This window comes from Lipotes vexillifer, unplaced genomic scaffold, assembly GCF_000442215.2.
Source record: "Lipotes vexillifer unplaced genomic scaffold, Lipotes_vexillifer_v1.1 scaffold1518, whole genome shotgun sequence".
In the NCBI taxonomy this organism is placed as follows: Eukaryota; Metazoa; Chordata; class Mammalia; order Artiodactyla; family Lipotidae; genus Lipotes; species Lipotes vexillifer.
The window spans coordinates 508,942-523,861 of record NW_006789830.1 but is presented as its reverse complement, the minus strand read 5'-3'; the positions used below and the strand labels follow the sequence as shown (position 1 = coordinate 523,861).

At 38.3% G+C, this 14,920-nt stretch overlaps 1 protein-coding gene across 1 annotated transcript in view; it reads right to left on the bottom strand.

Moving 5' to 3' along the window:
• XRCC5 (X-ray repair cross complementing 5) overlaps nucleotides 1-14,920 on the bottom strand; it is a 106,820-nt gene that overhangs the window by 62,937 nt on the left and 28,963 nt on the right. The window contains exons 12-13 of the mRNA XM_007462853.1: nucleotides 14,407-14,497; nucleotides 10,811-10,944 (exon numbers count right to left, since the gene is read on the bottom strand). Coding sequence (XP_007462915.1) covers nucleotides 10,811-10,944; nucleotides 14,407-14,497 — 225 coding nt within the window. The remainder of the gene's footprint in view (nucleotides 1-10,810; nucleotides 10,945-14,406; nucleotides 14,498-14,920) is intronic.

Sequence of the window (14,920 nt, the reverse complement as noted above, 5' to 3'; positions counted from 1 at the left end):
AGTGACTACAAGAAGACCGAGTGGATGAAAGGCTCTTGCTGCTCCAGCCAGGAGTCAGGACTCTGCCTCTGAGGTGGGAGAGCCAACTTCAGAACACTCGTCAAGAAGAGAACTCCCAGCCCCACATAATATCAAATGGCGAAAATCTCCCAGAGATCTCCATCTCAACACCAGCACCCAGCTTCACTCAATGACCAGCAAGCTACAGTGCTGGACAACCTATGCCAACCATATAGCAAAACAGGAACACAACCCCACCCACTAGCAGAGAGGCTGCCTAAAATCATAATAAGTCCACAGACACCCCAAAACACACCACCAGACGTGGACCTGCCCACTAGAGAGACAAGATCTAGCCTCATACACCACAACACAGCCACTAGTCCCCTCCACCAGGAAGCCTACACAACCCACTGAACCAACCTTAGCCACTGGAGACAGACATCAAAAACAACGGGAGCTACGAACTTGCAGCCTGCAAAAAGGTGAACCCAATCACAGTAAGATAAGCAAAATGAGAAGACAGAAAAACACACAGCAGATGAAGGAGCAAGATAAAAACCCACCAGACCTAACAAATGAAGAGGAAATAGGCAGTCTACCTGAAAAAGAGTTCAGAATAATGATAGTAAAGATGATCCAAAATCTTGGAAATAGAATGGACAAAATGCAAGAAGCAGTTAACAAGGACCTAGAAGAAATAAAGATGAAACAGACAATGATGAACAACACAATAAATGAAATGAAAAATACTCTAGATGGGATCAATAGCAGAATAAATGAGGCAGAAGAACGGATAAGTGACCTGGAAGATAAAATAGTGGAAATAACTACTGCAGAGCAGAATAAAGAAAAAAGAATGAAAAGAACTGAGGACAGTCTCAGAGACCTCTGGGACAACATTAAACGCACCAACATTCGAATTATAGGGGTTCCAGAAGAAGAAGAGAAAAAGAAAGGGACTGAGAAAATATTTGAAGAGATTATAGTTGAAAACTTCCCTAATATGGGAAAGGAAATAGTTAATCAAGTCCAGGAAGCACAGAGAGTCCCATACAGGATAAATTCAAGGAGAAATACGCCAAGACACATATTAATCAAACTGTCAAAAACTAAATACAAAGAAAGCATATTAAAAGCAGCAAGGGAAAAACAACAAATAACACACAAGGGAATCCCCATAAGGTTAACAGCTGATCTCTCAGCAGAAACTCTACAAGCCAGAAGGGAGTGGCAGGACATACTGAAAGTGATGAAGGAGAAAAACCTGCAACCAAGATTACTCTACCCAGCAAGGATCTCATTCAGATTTGATGGAGAAATTAAAACCTTTACAGACAAGCAAAAGCTGAGAGAGTTCAGCACCACCAAACCAGCTTTACAACAAATGCTAAAGGAACTTCTCTAGACAAAAACACAAGAGAAGGAAAAGTCCTATAATAACGAACCCAAAACAATTTAGAAAATGGGAATAGGAACATACATATCGATAATTACCTTAAATGTAAATGGACTAAATGCTCCCACCAAAAGACACAGATTGGCTGAATGGATACAAAAACAAGACCCATATATATGCTGTCTACAAGAGACCCACTTCAGACCTAGAGACACATACAGACTGAAAGTAAGGGGATGGAAAAAGATATTCCATGCAAATGGAAACCAAAAGAAAGCTGGAGTAGCAATTCTCATATCAGACAAAATAGACTTTAAAATAAGGACTATCAGAAGAGACAAAGAAGGACACTACATAATGATTAAGGGATCGATCCAAGAAGAAGATATAACAATTGTAAATATTTATGCACCCAACATAGGAGCACCTCAATACATAAGGCAAAAACTAGCAGCCATAAAAGGGGAAATCGACAGTAACACATTCATAGTAGGGGACTTCAACACCCCACTTTCACCAATGGACAGATCATCCAAAATGAAAATAAATAAGGAAACACAAGCTTTAAATGATACATTAAACAGGATGGACTTAATTGATATTTATAGGACACTCCATCCAAAAACAACAGAATACACATTTTTCTCAAGTGCTCATGGAACATTCTCCAGGATAGATCATATCTTGGGTCACAAATCAAGCCTTGGTAAATTTAAGAAAATTGAAATTATATCAAGTATCTTTTCCGACCACAACGCCATGAGATTAGATATCAATTATAGGAAAAGAGCAGTAAAAAATACAAACACATGGAGGCTAAACAATACACTACTTAGTAACGAAGTGATCACTGAAGAAATCAAAGAGGAAATTAAAAAATACCTAGAAACAAATGACAATGGAGATACAACGACCCAAAACCTATGGGATGCAGCAAAAGCAGTTCTAAGAGGGAAGTTTATAGCAATACAAGCCCACCTTAAGAAGCAGGAAACATCTCGAATAAACAACCTAACCTTGCACCTCAAGCAATTAGAGAAAGAAGAACAAAAAAACCCCAGAGTTAGCAGAAGGAAAGAAATCATAAAAATCAGATCAGAAATAAATGAAAAAGAAATGAAGGAAACAATAGCAAAGATCAATAAAACTAAAAGCTGGTTCTTTGAGAAGATTAACAAAATTGATAAACCATTAGCCAGACTCATCAAGAAAATAAGGGAGAAGACTCAAATCAATAGAATCAGAAATGAAAAAGGAGAAGTAACAACTGACACTGCAGAAATACAAAAAATCATGAGGGATTACTACAAGCAACTCTATGCCAATAAAATGGACAATCTGGAAGAAATGGACAAATTCTTAGAAATGCACAAACTGCCAAGACTGAATCAGGAAGAAATAGAAAATATGAACAGACCAATCACAAACACTGAAATTGAAACTGTGATTAAAAATCTTCCAACAAACAAAAGCCCAGGACCAGATGGCTTCACAGGCGAATTCTATCAAACATTTAGAGAAGAGCTAACACCTATTCTTCTCAAACTCTTCCAAAATATAGCAGAGGGAGGAACACTCCCAAACTCATTCTACGAGGCCACCATCACCTTGATACCAAAACCAGACAAGGATGTCACAAAGAAAGAAAACTACAGGCCAATATCACTGATGAACATAGATGCAAAAATCCTCAACAAAATACTAGCAAACAGAATCCAACAGCACATTAAAAGGATCATACACCATGATCAAGTGGGGTTTATTCCAGGAATGCAAGGATTCTTCAATATACGCAAATCTATCAATGTGATTAACCATATTAACAAATTGAAGGAGAAAAACCATATGATCATCTCAATAGATGCAGAGAAAGCTTTTGACAAAATTCAACACCCATTTATGATAAAAACCCTGCAGAAAGTAGGTGTAGAGGGAACTTTCCTCAATATAATAAAGGCCGTATATGACAAGCCCACAGCCAACATCATCCTCAATGGCGAAAAACTGAAAGCATTTCCACTAAGGTCAGGAACAAGACAAGGTTGCCCACTCTCACCACTCTTATTCAACATAGTTTTGGAAGTTTTAGCCACAGCAATCAGAGAAGAAAAGGAAATAAAAGGAATCCAAATCGGAAAAGAAGAAGTAAAGCTGTCACTGTTTGCAGATGACATGATACTCTACATAGAGAATCCTAAAGATGCTACCAGAAAACTACTAGAGCTAATCAATGAATTTGGTAAAGTAGCAGGATACAAAATTAATGCACAGAAATCTCTGGCATTCCTATATACTAATGATGAAAAATCTGAAAGTGAAATCAAGAAAACACTCCCATTTACCATTGCAACAAAAAGAATAAAATATCTAGGAATAAACCTACCTAAGGAGACAAAAGACCTGTATGCAGAAAATTATAAGACACTGATGAAAGAAATTAAAGATGATACAAACAGATGGAGAGATATACCATGTTCTTGGATTGGAAGAATCAACATTGTGAAAATGACTCTACTTCCCAAAGCAATCTATAGATTCAATGCAATCCCTATCAAACTACCACTGGCATTTTTCACAGAACTAGAACAAAAAATTTCACAATTTGTATGGAAACACAAAAGACCCCGAATAGCCAAAGCAATCTTGAGAACAAAAAATGGAGCTGGAGGAATCAGGCTGCCTGACTTCAGACTATACTACAAAGCTACAGTAATCAAGACAGTATGGTACTGGCACAAAAACAGAAAGATAGATCAATGGAATAGGATAGAAAGCCCAGAGATAAACCCATGCACATATGGTCACCTTATCTTTGATAAAGGTGGCAGGAATATACAGTGGAGAAAGGACAGCCTCTTCAATAAGTGGTGCTGGGAAAATTGGATAGGTACATGTAAAAGTATGAGATTAGATCACTCCCTAACACCATACACAAAAATAAGCTCAAAATGGATTAAAGACCTAAATGTAAGGCCAGAAACTATCAAACTCTTAGAGGAAAACATAGGCAGAACACTCTATGACATAAATCACAGCAAGATCCTTCTTGACCCATCTCCTAGAGTAATGGAGATAAAAACAAAAATAAACAAATGGGACCTAATGAAACTTCAAAGCTTTTGCACAGCAAAGGAAACCATAAACAAGACCAAAAGACAGCCCTCAGAATGGGAGAAAATATTTGCAAATGAATCAACTGACAAAGGATTAATCTCTAAAATTTACAGGCAGCTCATGCAGCTCAATAACAAAAAAATAAACAACCCAATCCAAAAATGGGCAGAAGACCTAAATAGACATTTCTCCAAAGAAGATATACAGACTGCCAACAAACACATGAAAGAATGCTCAACATCATTAATCATTAGAGAAATGCAAATCAAAACTACAATGAGATATCATCTCACACCAGTCAGAATGGCCATCATCAAAAAATCTAGAAACAATAAATGCTGGAGAGGGTGTGGAGAAAAGGGAACACTCTTGCACTGCTGGTGGGAATGTGAATTGGTTCAGCCACTATGGAGAACAGTATGGAGGTTCCTTAAAAAACTACAAATAGAACTACCATATGACCCAGCAATCCCACTACTAGGTATATACCCTGAGGAAACCAGAATTCAGAAAGAGTCATGTACCAAAATGTTCATTGCAGCTCTATTTACAATAGCCCGGAGATGGAAACAACCTAAGTGCCCGTCGTCGGATGAATGGATAAAGAAGATGTGGCACATATATACAATGGAATATTACTCAGCCATAAAAAGAAACGAAATTGAGCTATTTGTAATGAGGTGGATAGATCTAGAGTCTGTCATACAGAGTGAAGTAAGTCAGAAAGAGAAGGACAAATACCGTATGCTAACACATATATATGGAATTTAAGAAAAAAAAAATGTTATGAAGAACCTAGGGGTAAAACAGGAATAAAGACAGAGACCTACTGGAGAACAGACTTGAGGATATGGGGAGGGGGAAGGGTGAGGTGTGTTAGGGCGAGAGAGAGACATGGACATATATATACTAACAAACGTAAGGTAGATAGCCAGTGGGAAGCAGCCGCATGGCACAGGGAAACCTGCTCGGTTCTTTGTGGCTGTCTGGAGGGGTGGGATAGGGAGGGTGGGAGGGAGGGAGACAAAGAGGGAAGAGATATGGGAACATATATATATGTATAACTGACTCACTCTGTTATAAAGCAGAAACTAACACACCATTGTAAAGCAATTATACCCCAATAAAGATGTTAAAAAAAAAAAAAAAAAGAAGTAAGAAACATCTCAAACAACCTAACGCTACACCTAAAGTAATTAGAGAAAGAAGAACAAAAAAACCCTAAAAGTTAGCAGAAGGAAAGAAATCATAAAGATCAGATCAGAAATAAATGAACAAGAAATGATGGAAATGATAGCAAAGATCAATAAAACTAAAAGCTGGTTCTTTGAGAAGATAAACAAAATTGATAAACCATTAGCCAGACTCACCAAGAAAAAAAGAGAGAAGACTCAAATCAACAATTAGAAATGAAGAAGTAACAAGTGACACTGCAGAAATACAAAGGATCATGAGGGATTACTACAAGCAACTATATGCCAATAAAATGGACAACCTGGAAGAAATGGACAAAATCTTAGAAAAGTACAACCTTCCGAGACTAAACCAGGAAGAAACAGAAAATATAAACAGACCAATCACAAGCACTGAAATTGAAACTGTGATTAAAAATCTTCCAACAAACAAAAGCCCAGGACCAGATGGCTTCACAGGTGAATTCTATCAAACATATAGAGAAGAGCTAACACCTATCCTTCTCAAACTCTTCCAAAATATAGCAGAGGGAGGAACACTCCCAAACTCATCCTATGAGGTCACCATCACCCTGATACCAAAACCAGACAAAGGTGTCACACAAAAAAGAAAACTACAGGCCAATGTCACTGATGAACACAGATGTAAAAATTCTCAACAAAATACTAGCAAACAGAATCCAACAGCACATTAAAAGGATCATACACCATGATCATGTGGGGTTTATCCCAGGAATGCAAGGATTCTTCAGTATATGCAAATAAATCAATGTGATACACCATATTAACAAACTGAAGGAGAAAAACCATATGATCATCTCAATAGATGCAGAAAAAGCTTTTGACAAAATTCAACACCCATTTATGATAAAAACTCGCCAGAAAGTAGGTATAGAGGGAAACTACCTCAACATAATAAAGGCCATATATGACAAACCCGCAGCCAACATCATTTTCAGTGGTGAAAAACTGAAACCATCTCCTCTAAGATCAGGAACAAGACAAGGTTGCCCACTCTCACCACTATTATTTAACACAGTTTTGGAAGTTTTAGCCACAGCAATCAGAGAAGAAAAAGAAATAAAAGGAATCCAAATTGGAAAACAAGAAGTAAAACTGTCACTGTTTGCAGATGACATGATACTATACATAGAGAATCCTAAAGATGCTACCAGAAAACTACTAGAGCTAATCAATAAATCTGTTAAAGTGGAAGGATACAAAATTAATGCACAGAAATCTCTTGCATTCTCATACACTAATAATGAAAAATCAGAAAGAGAAATTAAGGAAACAATCCCATTTACCACTGCAACAAAAAGAACAAAACACCTAGGAATAAACCTACCTAAGGAGACAAAAGACCTGTATGCAGAAAACTATAAGACACTGATGAAAGAAATTAAAGATGATATAAACATCTTCCCTGCCAGGAGGCAGAACATTAGACCTTCCCACTCTGAGCCTACGCAGGAGAAAACCTCAATAAACTGGACTGTACATGCAAAGGCAACTTGTGTTAATAAAAATTCTCTTAATTAAGAAAATGCCATTTGTTGTTTTCAAGTACTTGGAACAACAGAAACCAGTGTCAACAGAGGGTGTGGGCTATTTTAATGAAAAAGCAAAAAAAAAGTTTAATGAGCACTCTGTATGCAAATAAATTTTGCTAATTTTTTTTTTTTTTTTTTTTTTTGCGGTATGTGGGCCTCTCACTGTCGTGGCCTCTCCCGTTGCGGAGCACAGGCTCTGGACGCACAGGCTCGGCGGCCATGGCTCAGGGGCCCAGTCGCTCCGCGGCATGTGGGATCCTCCCGGACCGGGGCACGAACCTGTGTCCCCTGCATCGGCAGGTGGACTCTCAACCACTGCACCACCAGGGAAGCCCACTAAAGTTTTTAAAGAGAAAAAAAAAAAGACAATACAAACAGATGGAGAGATATACCATGTTCTTCGATTGGAAGAATCAATATTGTGTAAATGACTATACTCCCCAAAGCAATCTACAGATTCAGTGTCCCTATCAAACTACCAATGGCATTTTTCACAGAACTAGAACAAAAAATTTCACAATTTGTATGGAAACACAAAAGACCCCAAATAGCCAAAGCAATCTTGAGAAAGAAAAACAGAGCTGGAGGAATCAGGCTCCAAGATTTCAGACTATACTACCAAGCTACAGTAATCAAAACAGTATGGTACTGGCACAAAAACAGAAATATAGATGAATGGAACAGGATAAAAAGCCCAGAGATAAACCCACGCACATATGGTCACCTTATCTTTGATAAAGGAGGCAAGAATATACAATGCAGAAAAGACAGCCTCTTCAATCAGTGGTGCTGGGAAAACTGGACAGCTACATGTCAAAGAATGAAATTAGAACAGTCCCTAATGCCATACACAAAAATAAACTCAAAATGGATTAAAGACCTAAATGTAAGGCCAGACAGTATAATACTCTTAGAGGAAAACATAGGCAGAACACTTTATGACATAAATCATAGCAAGATCCTTTTTGACCCACCACATAGAGAAATGGAAATAAAAACAAAAATAAACAAATGGGACATGAGGAAACTCAAAAGCTTTTACACAGCAGAGGAAACCATAAACAAGACGAGAAGACAACCCTCAGAATGGGAGAAAATACTTGCAAACGAAGGAACTGACAAAGGATTAATCTCCAAAATATACAAGCAGCTCATGCAGCTCAATATCAAAAAAACAAACAACCCGATCCAAAAACAGGCAGAGGACCTAAATAGACATTTCCCTAAAGAAGATATACAGACTGCCAACAAACACATGAAAGGATGCTCAATATCACTAATCATTAGAGAAATGCAAATCTAAACTATAATGAGGTATCATCTCACACCAGTCAGAATGGCCATCATCAAAAAATCTACAAACAATAAATGCTGGAGACGGTGTGGAGAAAAGGGAACCTTCCTGCACTGTTGGTGGGAATGTAAATTGATACAGCCAATATGGAGAACAGTATGGAGGTTCCTTAAAAAACTAAAAATAGAACTACCATATGACCCAGCAATCCCACTACTGGGCGTATACCCTGAGAAAGCAATAATTCAAAAAGAGTCATGTACCACGATGTTCACTGCAGCACTATTTACAATAGCCAGGACATGGAAGCAACCTAAAGGTCCATCGACAGATGAATGGATAAAGATGTGGCACATATATATGATGGAATATTACTCAGCCATAAAAAGAAACGAAACTGAGTTATTTGTAGCGAGGTGGACGGACCTAGAGTCTGTCACACGGAGTGAAGTAAGTCAGAAGAAGAAAAACACATACTGTATGTTAACACATATATATGGAATCTAAAAATTAAAAATGGTTCTGATGAACCTACGGACAGGACAGGAATAAAGATGCAGATGTAGAGAACAGACTTGAAGACACGGGAATGGGGAAGGGTAAGCTGGGACAAAGTGAGAGAGTAGCGCTGACATATATACACTACCAAATGTAAAATACATAGCTAGTGGGAAGCAGCTGCATCACATAGGCAGATCAGCTCACTCGGTGCTTTGTGACCACCTACATCGGTGAGATAGGGAGGGTGAGAGGGAGACGCAAGAGGGAGGGAATATGGGGATATATGTATACATATAGGTGATTCACTTTGCTACACAGCTGAAACTAACACAACACTGCAAAGCAATTATACTCCAAAAAAGATGCTAAAAAAAAAAGAAAAGAAAAAAAAGAAAAACTCTCCCCTACAAAAGAAAACAAAGTTGGTAGGTTGTAAAAATCAAAGTTGCCAGTTCTTAAAGCTTTAAAAGATAATAATGAAAAAAAAGATAACAATGCCTGCACTTATGGCTTGCATCTGTTCATTAATCCAACAAATATTTGTTGAAAACAATAGTACCTACCCTTGGTATCTGCCAAGTATTAGAAGTTTCTACTTTTCACCATAGTGACCTGTTTTTGCAAGCTTTCCACACCAACTAGTCTGCTCCTCCCTTCTCTACAAATGGCAAAGGCCTTCAGGTCTTGAATTCCACTTGTCAAAAACCGCAAAGAAATGTATACAAGTAATTTATACTTGATTACACTTAGAATACGAAAGTATTCACTGAGTCAGGTCTTGACCTGTTAATCTTCATAGTTCTGATTTTAGAAAAAAAGATTTTTTTTAAATTACAAACATCAAAAAACCAGGCAGTTTCTTCTGAGTAGAAGATCCCTCAAAATCACAACAGGCCCTAACACGGACTTGAGTTAGTTAAGGATGCTTTGAGAAATGAGTCAAAAGGGGCAATCAAGGAACTTCCCAACATGCAGCCTCCTTTCCCACCTCCCCGCCTCCCCCCACCTGCCACAGCAGTAGGCCCTCCATTCCCCAAGGGGAAAAGTTTGCCTGGCAAAGCTGCTTGTGATTTTTTTCACCTTTGTGGGGTTCAGAGAAGCTTATGTCCTGCTTTCACCAGGTTATTCCAGGGTTGGGATAGCCCTACCACTTCATCCTTGGTCCATCCCTCCCCTTCCTTCACACAAATCAGCTCTCTTGTCAAGTTACCCAGCTTCCCTTAATCCAATGTCCATCTTCTAATTCCTTTGGACCAAGACTCAGAAATTTATATTTTATATTTTTCTTTATTTTAGCTACTCTTTAATAAGTTCATACTATAACCTCTCTGACCTCTAACACTTCTTCCCTAATAGTGGTTACATATTACACAGTTCATAAAAACCCCCCTCCTATTTGGATATTAAAAAAAAAAAAACAAGGAAAAGCCTCATTCACATAAAACAGAGGAAGAAACCCAGTAAACAGCATAAAAGAAGAATCTGCTTTTTATTTAGCCCTCCTGTTAAAAAAAAAAAAATCTAGCCTTCTCCCAGAAAAAAATTTAAAAACATCCTAACTTTACTTCTTTCTTTCTAAAAGCTCAGAGTATTTTTTTAATCTTTTTGCAGTAGGTAGAAAAAGGTGTTATTCTTCCATTAAATAGACAGAGCAACTGAGCCCTCAGCTTGATTGGGACCAGCCAGTTGCCCTAACTTTTCACTTAGCTCTCTTTCATCTAAAAAAAGTATGACTGGTTCACCTTTCCTCTCTCACCTGAAATAATCTCTGAAATTGAGGATTTGGGATTTTGCTGGTTGGAAATAAGTCTTCAATGGTGTCCTCCTCTTCATCTTTCTTTACCAAGCTCATGGAGTCAATCAAAGCATCAATAGCACTCAACTGCGCCTCTAAGACAAGGATAAACAGAGCAGCAAAAGGAAATAATGATTACCTCCATTAGTCTCCAAAACAAATGCTTTCCATTCACAGATATTCACAGCAATACTGGCAGGATATTCAGTCCTGGCCCTGCCAAAAATACTCTCTAGTTATGCAAATCATTTCTTTACTTGAGCCTAGGTTTTCTTATTTGCAAAGAGAGCTATTTAGAGTAGCTGGTCTTTTAGGTACTTCCCAGCTCTAATGAACTTTTGATAGTGGAATATCCTATCAAAAGCAAAAGAGTTTGTTCAAGAAAAATGCACCAGAGCCATACAAAACCCACCTTCCATATGCTAATTCAAAATACTCAGTATTCATTGAGTTGACATTAAAAAAACTGGTAACTGGCAAAGGAAAATAACATTAAAAAGAAAAGGAAAATGCCTTTGAAAATGAAGCATTAGCTTTATAAGGATTTCACATTACCTGTATCAGAGTATACCAACTTAACAGGAAGATGCCATTGGACCAGAGTGAGTGGATTCCTTTACAGTCACACCAAGTCAGAATGAGTTCTTTCCTCTCACAAACCTCATGGCGCTAATCACACAGACCTGCGTGCATGTCTTTTTTTTTCAATCTTTTTTTAAATTGAAGTATAATTGATCTACAACACTACGTTAGTTCCAGGTGTACAATGTAGTGATTCAATATTTCTATACATTACAAAATGACCAACATGATAAGTCTAGTTACCATCTGTCACCATACAAAGTTATTACAATATTATAGACTATATTCCCCATGCTGTACATTTTATCCCTGTGACTTATTTATAACTAGAAGTTGGTACCTCTTAATCCCCCTCACCTATTTCACTCATCCCCTTACTCCACTCCACTCTAGCAACCCCCCAGTTTGTTCTCTGTATCCAAGAGTCTGTTTCTGTTTTATTTGTTCATTTGTTTTGTTTTTTAGATTCCACATTTAAGTGATATCATATGGTATTTGTCTTTCCCTGTCGAACTTATTTCACCTAGAATAATACCTTCTAGGTCCATCCATGTTGTCGCAAATGGCAAGATTTTATTCTTTTTTATGTGTAAGTAATACTCCATTCTGTGTGTGTGTGTGTGTGTGTGTGTGTGTGTGTGTGTCACATCTTCTTTGTCCATTCATTTATTGATGGACACTTAGATTGCTCCCATAACTTGGCTACTGTAAATAATGTGGCAATGAACATAGGCATGCATTTATCTTTTTGAGTTCATGTTTTTGTTTTCTTTGGGAAAATACCCAGAAGTAGAACTGGTGGATCATATGGTAGTTCTATTTTTTAATTTTTTGGGAAACTTCCATACTGTTTTCCATAGTGGCTATACCAATTTACATTCCAACAACAGTGCTCAAGTGTTCCCTTTTCTCCACATCCTTGCAAACACATGTTATTTGTTGTCTTTTTGATGATAGCTATTCTGACAGGTGTGGTTTTAATTTGCATTTCCCTAATGATTAGTGATGCTGAGCATCTTTTCATGTGTCTGTTAACCACATGTATGTATGTCTTCTTTGGAAAAAAGTCCTGCATACATGTCTTACCCAACTCCATTCAAATTCTAACGATCCTCGAGAGCAGAAACATGACGTCCTCTTCTTTATGTCTAATACCAGATAGGAAGCAAGTTCTCCCCGATAAAAATCTACCAAGTCAGTGAAAACGACACAGCCCAAAGCAATGTGGATGAAAGGCAACTCTCCCAATAAGTGCTTCTACCTAAACTGCCACGTGTAACTTTCATTCTGCTGATTCATACGGCAGTTCAGCTATTAAAACCGAAGTGCTATTTTGGGATCATTCACAGTCACTAGGCAAAAGGCGGAAAAGAGTAAGCAGTTCCTAAAAGTTCATTATGCTTCTATTCTTCACCTTTTCAAATATCCCTTTTGGACAGCTACTACAAAATGAACGAGCATACAGATATTTATCATGAGACATTTCTATCCCATTTTTGGAGTTTCCAAGGGAGGTTTCAGGCACCATCTCAAGCTGACTACTGCAGGGTCCACCCGGTAATAGGAAGCAGGTGGTACCTGTGTGGGTGAATATTTGGTGATTTCCATCGGCTATGACAGGCTAGTATCAGGCCAGACTACGCTGGCATTACACACCCCTACATAAATGCTGACTTGGGAAATATGCCAAACAATTTTAGTGATCCGTTTTTCCAATGGAGCAAATGCAAACAAAAATGTCACAGAACTCACACAATATAAAGCAACAGATCGAAAAATATTTAATGTTTTAGATCCTGAGTGATTTATATCTATAAGGTAATCTCTCAACAAAGTTCTCTTCTTTAAATGTTCTTCTCATTTAAAGTTTGGAATTACCAAGAGGAAGAGACAGAATACTGTAACACGCTGGCACCCTCTACACATTCAAGTCCATGCCTGGTTCCACGTGATGCAGAGAGACTCATTTCTGGAAGGTAAAGATACAAGGCCTAGGGGCCCATTTGATTCTTAGCTTTTGCCCTGCACACTGCTCCCAATGTACAGAGGGCACCCAGTTCTGAGACTCACCTCACAATTCCCTAATCCTACACTGATGCAGATTTAAACTTGTCAACTAAAACATCTACTCATCATTCTGTGTTCTTTTTGGTATGTTCTCTACATTCAGCCCACTGGTATATCTTATGATAACTGTCTTAAACTGTGAGATTTCTGGAAGACAGGATCTGTGTGTGTGAGAATCGCTCTGGGTAGCACCCTGACATTTGCAGCCAGATGCTTAATAAAGACCTCTTCTCATTAAGCTCCCAGTAACTCCTGGAACAGGACTTGGACTGATAATGTAAACTACGAAGAAAGGGCAAAGAGAAAAGGGCATCTACAGCACTGTCACTTTTTGATTAAAGTTACATCATATTTTACATAGGACACTAGTCACAGGTTTGATACCACATGTCAGTTCACTTCAGTAGAGGGCAAACCTTCTGCTCACAATTAAAGAATGTACATCCATTTCCAGCAAGCTGCTCCCCAGATACAAGCTCTAAGTCAGAAGGGGGAAACTAGACAATGTCTGGAGCAAACCTATCCCTGATACTGGAAAAAAAATCACCTTCATCATTACCATATATGAGTGTGACTGGACTCCAACTACAGCTGACCCTTGAACAACGTGGGTTTGAACTGCTCAGATACACTTATATGTGGATTATAAGTATATATGTACATTACTACACAATCTGAGATTGGTTGAATCTGCAGATATAGAACCATGGATACCGAGAGCCAACTGTAAAACTATACGTGGACTTCCGACTGGGGGAAGTGGTGCCCCTAACCTCTTCATTGTTCAAGGGTCAACTGTAACTCCACCCTGTGAAATCCTAGCCCCAAACCATGACTAAAGGCAGGTGATTTCCCCCAAACAATCTGTGTTTAGAGCCAATCAGTGAGCAAAATGGAAATAAACTCACCTGTGGGAGTGCATTTCCTATTATTTTTCAAGGATGAAAACATGTACTGCCGCAAGTCTTCCATGAAAGGCAGCTGTACGTACACTAAACACTAATGAGAAAGAGTGGAGGTAAAAACAGAAACAACCGAATTAATGGAAAAAATTTACAGCTGATCTCAAACACTGTGAAAGTGGCACAACAAAAGGATTGCAAAAATCAGACGGCTCAAGTCTGGGACTTGAGTGGAGAATACAGTGTTCCGATTTCTATGATTAGCTGTACACGACTGCAAACAGTACAAAGAATATTAAACATAAAAGAAATGCTTAAAAGAAGACTATCAAAGAATACCTACAAAATGCATGACCAACACAACAAATGAGAGAGTCAAGGTGACTGGCAAGCTGACGTGGAAGTCAAGGTATCTGCCTTCTCGTTCCATTTCTGCTACAGTGAGTTCTCTGAGAAACAGGAAATGGCGAGGGATCTAGACCTGTATTTTAAACAGGAGAGCCCTAGGAAAATGGAACTT